The sequence below is a fragment of the Ricinus communis genome, chromosome 5, assembly GCF_019578655.1.
Source record: "Ricinus communis isolate WT05 ecotype wild-type chromosome 5, ASM1957865v1, whole genome shotgun sequence".
NCBI classification, from domain to species: domain Eukaryota; kingdom Viridiplantae; phylum Streptophyta; class Magnoliopsida; order Malpighiales; family Euphorbiaceae; genus Ricinus; species Ricinus communis.
Window position 1 is genome coordinate 6,084,052 of NC_063260.1, and position 10,657 is coordinate 6,094,708.

The 10,657-nt window shown below is 28.7% G+C and overlaps 1 protein-coding gene across 2 annotated transcripts; it reads right to left on the reverse strand.

Annotated features, from left to right (window-relative positions):
• Window positions 1-1,687: 1,687 nt before the first annotated feature.
• LOC8277874 (cysteine-rich receptor-like protein kinase 2) lies at window positions 1,688-9,008 on the reverse strand. Of its 2 annotated transcripts, none has more exons than XM_002526151.4 (8): window positions 8,462-9,004; window positions 3,991-4,394; window positions 3,767-3,886; window positions 3,531-3,658; window positions 3,240-3,453; window positions 2,837-3,068; window positions 2,337-2,487; window positions 1,688-2,215 (listed from the first exon to the last, which is right to left on the reverse strand). In XM_002526151.4, the coding sequence occupies exons 1-8, from the start codon at window positions 8,842-8,844 to the stop codon at window positions 1,895-1,897; spliced, it is 1,953 nt and encodes a 650-aa protein (XP_002526197.2). In that variant the 5' UTR covers window positions 8,845-9,004; the 3' UTR covers window positions 1,688-1,894. The 2 variants fall into 2 exon arrangements, with proteins under 2 accessions (XP_002526197.2, XP_048231017.1); XM_048375060.1 differs by having other exon boundaries at window positions 2,014-2,252; window positions 8,462-9,008.
• Between the last annotated feature and the right edge of the window lie 1,649 nt (window positions 9,009-10,657).

Sequence of the window (10,657 nt, forward strand, 5' to 3'; positions counted from 1 at the left end):
GTTGGTATTTTAAGAAGTGTTATATATAAAGCTTGGAAAGGTTACTGAAAGCTTGTTGACTGCTGAAGTTTTGTATTGTAATAGAATTTGGGTGTTACTGTCAACTATCCTCGCCACCAAGAGAAGTTTTCTGCTCAAGTTGTTTAGACTCTTGGCTGCTTGCTTGGAAGAATGACAAAACTTGAGACCAGCAGTTGTTTTGGCCTCCAGGGATAAGGTTTTCCCATTGCAGGATAGTTATTCTCCAACTACGGACAGCTAATGATGTCATATACGTAGTTAGGAGCTTTATGGTTGCAGGAAGAGCCGCTCTTAATAAGGATACTAGTTGTTGAACAATAACAAGCTATTTGGAAGTTCTGACTAAACATGAGTAATTGCTTGTTTCTGTCATTGAATGAGTTTATATTACCCGCATGATTGAATTTGTGTTTAAATGAGTTTCTACTGGCAGGAGTTCCAAAAGAATGGAACCATTTGTAAATGCAGAGTGTATAAGCAGTTGCAAATGAACTAGAAAATGGCAGCTGCATATACATAGAAATGCCTTGAATTTTAACAAGGAAAATGGAGAGAATGAGATTCAAAATTTGGAGAGTTTCTACTTTGAAATTGCAGTGTAATCTACTGCAATATTAAGAATCAAGAGTCAAGAGGAGGAAGAGATATGCAGATTTATTAAAATAACCTTATTGATTATTAATTAATTAGAGTCAATAGAGCTACAATACCCTGAAAATAAATTCCACATATAGCTGGGAGAAAATGATATTTTACAATGAAAGAAAAAGAAAATGTCCTTTCTACATGCATTTAGAACAAAAAAAAATTCAAGCTAAGAAAAAGAATTGGCACAGCCGTGAAAAGTAATAATGCAAGGTTTGAGGGTGGTGGTTGGATTGGCTGACGGTTTGCAATTTCTTTTTCTCCTGAAAGGAAAGCTTTTGTTTTTAGTTTAATTAACATTTTTATTTTTGTATTTATTTTAATTAATTGAGATTAGTGTTTCTAATAAGTTGTGAATGACAGCTTTTGGAATCTTTCTACAATGATGGTTTTCTTGGCTCCAGAGATACAAAATACACTTGAGACTATACTTTGTTAGTCCTAAAATTACAATTCAAACAAGGCAACCCTTACATGAGAAATGGATGACAGACATGAAATCAAAGTAAACCCAAAATATGCAGCTTGATACTGTTCATTGGCTGAAGCAATTTCTGTTCCATCCAAAAAATGACTTCCAGCTTTATTGTTGATCTTGGAAATAGTAAACTTAAGAGTCAATAGTTGTTATAAAGTATGTGAAGCATCTATGGTTATATTAAAGGTTTAAATATATGAAAGATTAAATCATTGAATGTGATGAATATGAATAATTAAGTTTGTAAGTGAAAAGTTATATAGGTGTTATTATAAATAGCTTATAATGTTAGTAGTTTAGTAGAGGTAAGAAATATCTCTTGTTAAGAGATAGAGTTTGTCAAATGTGCTTTGATTATATAAATTTATATTGGTGATGTATCTCTCTTTTTAAGAATTTATTTATATATTGTGTTTATCTCCTTTTCCTCTCCAACAGAATTGGTCCAACAGTCCACGGAAAATCTCATAACATTAACACCATTATGGCTCTTCCAGTTCTAAATGACATTCCTGTTTGATACACTAGCTCTACTAACCATCATTCTGCGAAAGGGACATTTCCATTTGTTTATTTTGGTATATCCTATCATAACAATCTTCAATGTTAAAGCACCAATTCTGAACAAGAATATGATAATTACATAATAAAGAAAACAGCACATATATTGTGATTCGTAGTATCTATGATTGATATGTCTTGAAGGTTCTAAGCAAAAACTTGCACTTCACATTTTGTGAATCTGCAAGGTTACCGACCTGACACCTGAGTGATAGAAGTAGTAGCGTTTGATGAAGAGGATGCGGTAGAGATGGACCTGTCCTCATGAATGACCACCCTTTCGTCAGGTTCAATAAAGGGAGGCCTCGTTGGTGGCCTGTGCTCCAGCGAGCCTTTACTTTTGAGCAGGACAATCACTTCAGACATCGTTGGCCTTAAAGCAGGTGAGGATTGAGTGCACATTAAGGCAATCTCTATGATTCTCTTCACTTCTTCTGCTTCATATTCATTTGGCTCCAAGTTTTTATCCACCAATTCAAGATGCATGCCATTCTCATATAGCTTCCATGCCTGTTTTAGGCGTTGTTGAAAACAAAATGACTCGAGACTGAATTTATAGCTACATATAATAAATAACTGGATAGTATATATATAAATGCCACAGTTGAGGTTTCAGCCCTGTAACACTCACCCGTTTAAGGAGGTAGTCTGAACCAGGATCAGCTAACATCTCACTGTTCTTTTTGCCGCTAATGGTTTCTAGGACAACTATGCCGTAGCTGTAGGTATCCACCTTTTCTGATAACTGTCCATGGATTGCATACTCAGGTGCTGTGTATCCCCTGGCATTAGTCAGAATTAAAAGAGCAAACCAAGCACTAATTATATATTTGATGAGGTTTCTTATAATGACATTTCCAACATTCTTAAATTAATGGAGGCTGGTAGTATAATCACTACACACTTGAACCTTAGCTTGGGGATAGCTCTCTATCATTTATATATATCTCCCAACACCAACCCAGTAGAACTTCAGCTTCAGATTCTATTGAAAATTTAAATTTTTGTTGGTGGATATTCCCTTGGAGATTCAGACGGTGATAATTTTTTTTATACGTAAAAGCAAGTCTAAGCATATACGTAATTGTGTCTTTTGAAGTACTGATACTGTAGTAATAAACCATAACTTACAATGTGCCAGCAAATTTGGTGCTTAGATGAGTCTGATTATCAGGCAGAAGCCTTACCAACCCAAAATCTGCAATTTTGGGCTGGAAGTCATCATCCAGAAGAATATTACTGGGTTTAATGTCTCGATGAATGATGCATACATGATATTGTTCATGTAGATAGGCAAGACCTTGAGCTGTGCCGATGATTACATCAAATCGCTGTTTCCAAGTGAGGGATCCTTGTCTATTACCTGCTTTCCAGAGAAAAGAAAACTGAATTATAATTCTAACATGATCCAACAAAAGTCCCATTTCAGCAACTCCAGTCTCTAATTTAAACACTTATGTTTAACCAAGTCCTGAAGTTTTCTGACATTTCAGCCATTTAGTTGATTCACGTGGGGGAAATGAAGTTAACTTACCAAATAATAATCTGTCAAGGCTGCTGTTTGCCATGTATTCATAGACAAGAAGTAACTCTGGTCCTTTGCTACAACAGCCAAGTAAACGAACAAGATTGCGGTGATGAACATTACTTATTAGTGTGACTTCACTAACAAAATCTGCTTGCGCCCTCCGGGATTGGCTTAGAGCAAGTTTCTTTACTGCGACTATTTTCCCATTCTTCAAAGTACCCTGATTATTGCCACATGTTAGCATAGATGTGAAGATCTGCTTTAGAAAATAGAAGTTGCAGGATGGCTTCATTGTACCTTGTATACGTCACCGAAACCGCCTTCTCCTAGTTTGTTTTCTTCTTTGAAATTCCTTGTTGCTGATTTTAAGTCTTTATAACTGTAATTGACAGGTCCCCGCAACTCAGTTGCGCCTAATATGTTGCCTGCGACAAAGGAAATTAGCCAGAATTTCATTTTCAGGTAGACAGATTGACAAAAGAAAGCTTCAATGCCACTTGATTGCTTCTAATATTTTGTTTTTTTTTTTTTACCTCTAGGAGCTTTCTTCCTCCTTGAGAGCTTAAACCAAATGAATAACACAGTAAGCAGCAAAATAAAACCTACACCCCCAGCCACACCTCCAATAATAGGTGCCTTTGCGCTTGAACTTCCTGTATCAAATTCAATGAACTTACAAGCTCTTTTTTGTAAGCTAAAATAATGGATTAAGTAAAAGAAGAGAAAAAAAGTTAATATTTAATTCCTGTTATCTGACCTGTTTTCAAGAAGGGTTCAAGATTGATAGTCTGGTTATCTGCAAAAAAGGGTCTATCTGAATACCTCATGAAACACCCAGAATCAACTGCCCTACCATCTGCATTAGGAGGACATCTCTGAAGGTTTCTGTAAGCTGTTTGCATGCAAGCTAAGCAACCAGCCATGTCAATTGTCTGAACGCATTGCGCAACAGCATAAACTGATGCATTACTGGTACCCACAACTTCCCTCTTGCTGGCAGCAAAGAAACCATTTATCCTTGGTGTCGCAATTTCAAGATCACCTAGCAACCTTTCCACTGCTGTTTGGAAATCAGTAGCTGGTGATGAGGCAGTTCGATTCCCACAGTACTCACGATTGGCATCTCGCGTGGTCTCCCCATAGAAATCACTTCTCTCATACCTGAGAAAAAGCTTGGAACATTGAGCTTTAGTAATAGAATAATACACTTAAAAGGTTGCTGCTACTCCATTAATCTTGATTTGCTAGCTTATTGCGGAAGATGACTGCAGGAGAGTAACAAGAGACACTAGTCATTCCATTGAACAATCCCTGGAAAACTTTAGGATTTAACAGTTCACTTGAACAATCTCTCTTCTCAATATCAAAGCAGCTCAATTCGTTTGATACAGAGGTTTGAGTTTTTGACGTCCTATATCGTTTGTTCCATTTATATGAGGATCATATTACTTTACATTAACAACATCAATTATAACTTAATCTGGAAAGATCTTTTGGCTATTAAAATAAAGCTGCTCTATGCAAATAATTAGCTAATTAGTAATTCACTCCTTGTACACGGGCTAATTATCACTATCACATTCGTAATTCCAATTGCATGGGGACATAAGCCTTCTCACCTTGGATATGACCTAATTAAAATCTTATTACCATTGTTTTTGGGTGTTGGAAATGTGAGATTTTGCAGAATGTGAAATTTGTTTTAGTTGAAAAGGAATGGCAATCCTAATAGGTAGATAGTTATTGTAGACTGGGAAAGAAAAAAAGAAAGAACTTCTGTTATAAAAAGGGCACTGCAGTAACCAGACAATATAAGGAAGAAATGAAAAAGAAAAGAAAAGAAAAAGAACTTATGTTATTTTCGTTGTTATGGTTCTTTAATTTTTGTTAAAATGATTCTTGTTTGTTTGCTAGAAAATGCTTTTTGTTTGATCTTTCTTTTTTCAGATCACAACATTGGGGGTTAAAAGATATTAATTTTTAATCTTTCTATTTAATAATTTATTTTTTGAACATTGTGTATAAACTATTTTTATTCAAATTTATGTTTAGAAAAAGATAATAATTTATTTCTTTTGAAAGGTAACTTCTAAAATTTAATTGTTTTTATTTTAAAAATCTGTTTTTGACGTGGTTTAAAAACACATTCGAAGTGAAATTTAATTATATAAAATTTGTTTACGTACACTATATATATACACTAGAAAAAAAAAATATATATATATATAAAAGTGTTTAATACTTTGAAATTAAATAATTAACACATACACCATTATTTAAAATTATTAACTCACTTAATATATAGATAAAAATATATCCAATGGCAAAAAGCATTTCTTAATTATACTAAACATTCTAAGTACATATACCGAACCAATCAAATGCGAGGCCATCAATTTCATTTTATTAGTAGTAATTGATATTTTAGTAAACTTTCATAGATATTATATTTAGTTAATAAATAAAATCACAACTGATTTCCTCTAATTTTCATTAATATATTCTTGACATTGACGTAGAATTTTGAATAATAAAAATAAAATTACAAGATATTTTAAATATAACATTGAAAATAATATTTCAGAATTTGTAATTAAAAATTACTCTAAATTTTCAAATTTCATAAATATAACTAGAAATTACATAGAATTTTAGATAATAAAGACAACGTAGTAAATTATCAGTGAATTCTGCAATTCTTGTTCTTCATAACAGATTTAGGTCATAGTTGCCTTTTCTTCTTTATACCGTTTATAAATTGCATTAAACATATAGTAAAAACACATTTTCGGTTTATGAATATATTGTAAGATTTCCATAAATTAACTCTTTAAGTTTTATAAATTAATATATGGTAATTCTATTACAGGTTAAATAATTGTAATAATAATAATAATATACTTCAGACTTAGTTTACGTTATAAAATTTGGTATAAAGTACGAGAAATTTTAGGTTTGACTCTTGTTCACACTATGTGACTTTTTGTTCTTATGATTAGTGGAAAGAGATAATTGCTTCTGGTCTATAATTAATTAATCTTTCGTGAATAAGAAAATGGCCTAATAACAAATAAGCTATAAACTTTACAGTTTTTAATAATTTAATTCAATTGTTTCAAAAAATTTTAAAGAATACCTATTTTCTTAATTTATTTTAGAAATATTTTCCAATGATAATTTCTGAAATTCGAAGATAAAAAAGATGATATAGGAAATTGATTATAACTACTAAAAGAATAATGATTATAAATCAACAAAAATAGTTTATTTTATACTTAATAATATGATCATTAAAAATCTCATATATGTGTATTCTATCACATATTTTACATATAAATATAATAAGTTTTTTATTGATTCACTAGTTTTTATATTAGTAAATAGAAATTGACTTGTCACGTTATTTTTTTTTCATTTTAAGATTTTAAAAATTATAATCGAAAATATTTTTAAAAATAAATTAAAAGCATAGATAGTTATTATAAAATTTCGAAACAATTAGATAAAATTGTTAAAAAGTGTAAAGTTCAGGATTTAATTGATAGTTAGGCCTAAAAAAAAATCATAATTAAGAGAGATTATAGTAATTTATCCTTTCAAATTTCATAATATTTTGAAAGCAAATTAATATCTTTAAATTGTTTTAATAAACATTTTAATAAAAAAGTGAAATATTTTTTTATTTGATTTTATTTTTAAGAGATCATACTAATCTATATATCTATATTTGTATAATTATGAGATATAAAGTTTTCTTGACATGCCTCTCTATTATGACATATAAAATTTTTATATTGACATATACACTTATTTTTTACACATAAAATTTAAGTGTATATATAATTTTATAGTCTTTTCATAATTAACTAGTAATTACATTCTTAATTAAATATTTAAATAATAATTCTAATTTTAAAAATAGTAATTTAATTATATTTCTAATATTATATTAACCGTCAAATTAGTTTTTTAATTTTAAAATATAATATTTTTAATATTATATTAACTAATAAGTAAATTTCCTAATTATACAATAATTTTATATTCTAAAACATTTGTAATCTCAACTATACTTATAGTATAAATTATATAATAATAAAAATTAATTAATGAATATTTTAAAATTATTTCTATATTATTGTATTAACAGAACTTTAAAATATTAGACTTTTTTTTAAAATATTATTAATAGTTATAAAATAATAATTTTTTTATTAATTTTATTTATAGACATAATTTACATAGCACATATAAATATTTTACAGCTATATAACACACATATAAATAATTTATAATATTTTTCTATTATATGATAAATATGATGCTATACTCATCGTTATAAAAAAAATAATCTCAAATCTCTTTTTTCAAACACAAAAAAAGTATTAATAGCACACAATAGTTGGAAATTTTATATTAAAAAATCTATATATAAATTATAAGACATACGAGTTTCAATATATAAAATAAAGTTTTTGAGAAATGATGCATAATTTTTATATTATTAATTAGTATTAATTTTATTCTAAAATATTTTAAAATCAACAGCTAATAACATAATTTCTAAATTAAATAATAATTTTAATTTTTAAAAAATCAATTCTTTTTAATATTAGTTTATTTAAATATATATTAATATCTTAATTAACAAATTAATATATTTTTACAAATTTTATACAGTATATTTCTAACTCAATAAAATAAAAGTCTAATGAAATATATATAAAAAAACTATTAACAGAATTAAAAATAAAATATAAAATCTTAATAGAGTAAAATAAATATTTTAAAGACTCAATAAAATAAAATAAATAAAATCAAGGACCTAATAATAAACTTTTCCAAAACAATTCTAACTAGAAGTGTAGAAGTGTAGGCTGCGGTCAACAGAAAAGTGCTGTTAATTGTCATAATAATAAATAGAAACGAAATCAAAACGGAATTCTGTAATACGACACCTACTAACTACCAATCTTTAGTATTGGAAGTCGAGTTACATAGAGTTTCATACTTTCTCTTCGGTCAATTTCGAATATAGTGATGTATTTCTTTAAATTGAACCAAACAATAGCAAGTTAATCAATTAACATCATATAAACTTAACACTTATTAGTAATTTTACCATGCTAAAATAAAAATATATAAAAAAAAAGGACCCGTCAACCAAAATCTTTCATTAGAGTTCACCTCAAGATATTTCTAAATGATAAAATTAAGTTGGTAATTACCTAAGAAAGCAACCGTCGTAGACGACACGACCACCGTTAGCGGCGGAGCAATTGCGAATTTGGTTAGAAGCAGCAGCGAAGCATGAAATACAATCAGCAGAGGACATGTAATCTCTGCATTGGATCATAGCATAAACACCGTCTGCTCCGGTGAGCTGTTCAGTCGTGGCGAAACGTTTGCCGCTATCGAGCTGCGTCCTCAGGTCTCTGAAGCTGGCGTTCAGGTTTGTGTTGAAGTTTGATACGCTGGAGACGTTGTAGGTGCTGCAGCCTTGGTTTAACAAGTTGGTTCCTGGATCTGACACTGCAACTTTTACCATGTAGCAGAAGTTCCATATTGTGATAATTGATAGTGTGTGGAGCATCAAGGTTCTGGACTCCATAATTAATCTGTATTCTCTTTCGAGTCTTCTCTCCCTCTCTTTCAATTTAAGGAGTTATTGACATTTCTGGAATTGTTTATGCAATAAGGATTATATATAATTGTATAAGATAAAGTTAGGAACAAAGTGACAATGAATATTTGCCGAATTATGCAAAGAATCTGTGGGTTGTTTTTCTTTTTTAATATCTATAAATAGTTGTATTTTTAGTTTATTACACGTAGCTTAGATAATAAAGATATATATCTAAAACTGAGTTAATTATGTGATGAACAAATAGTTGTAATTTAAATATAAGTAAAATGTGTTCTTGAGCCTTTTAACTTTTTTTAATTTTATTTTATTGTGCCCTTTAATTTTTATTTTATTTCATTGAACTCTTATATTTTTATTTTTGCTATTATTGAGGATTTAATAGTCCTTAATTAAAATAAAAATAAATATATAAGAGTTGAATAAAACATATAAAAGTTTGATTAAATGTGTAAAAAGTTTTTAATATACTAAATATAAAAGTATAAGGATTAAATGGTATAAAATAAAAATCTAAGTGTCCAAAAAAGTAAAATTAAAAAATTTAGAGGCTTATTAATGAATTTTATCTTAAATATATGTACACTAAAAGTATAATTGTGTAGTTGTATTTTAATTAGGACTATAATCAAATAAAGCCGAATCGAACGTCAACAAGTTCAGGTTTGGTTTGTTTAATTTTGATACAGGCTCGAGCTCGATTTGAAATTTTATAATAGAGCCTAAGCTCGGCTTGTTTGGAAATAATTAAGCTCATGATTAGCTCGAGCTCAGTTCGCAACTAGGTCGATTTGACGAATAGCTCGAGCTTGGTTCAAATTTGATTCATTAAGTGGTTGTATAATGATAAAAGATCGAGTTCGAGCTCGTTAAGTACAATTCCAGCTCGAACTTGAGCTCGGACTCGTTAAGCAATTTTCAATAATTAAGTTAATCAATAGGAACATCTAAAAATATAACAAAGAATGATGAAAGTATTGAATCTAGTAAAAAATTTTAAAAATTCAAATTTGTAACAAAATAATCAAAATCAGCATCTAAGAATATAACAAAACATGCAAAAAAAAGTATTACTAAAACAACACGAATAATGAAAATAAAAATCAATAGTACGTAAAAAATGCAAGAAAACCATATTAAACATACTACAAATTTGTGTTAACTTAAAAGAGTATATAAACTAGTCCCATAATTATATTTTTAGTGGCACTCACTTTTTAATAAATGCAGAAATATAATAAAGGGATATAATAAAGTAGCTAAAAGTTTTTTGTAATAATACATTAACTTATATAAATTACAGTCTTAATTTATTTTAGTTTCAATTTGATTACCATTTATAAATATAAACGTAAATTCAATTCAAAGTTTTAATTAAATTAAAATTTTCTCAAGGAAACCGATAATCCAATACCGATACTCCACTTTATTAATTTCAAGATCGAGTTAGACAAATATGAGATATTTAAGAATTGAAGAGCACGAGATTAAAAAGAAAATATTTTATGTTAAGGTTAAGATATATTTAAGGTTTCACAATAAGGAATATTCATTTAGACACAATGTTTGATTTTTTTTTCTTTATACGCTAGCACCTACTTAGTCATGACCTATTATATACTAATTAAGATTTTAATAATAAATAATTTTTTAAAATTAGTATAATTAGATGATGCATTTAGAATATTCTTACCGTCATAAAAATATAATTAAATTTATAATACATTATAATTCATAAATAAAATAAAACTATAATAATGAGTCAACTTTATTTTATATA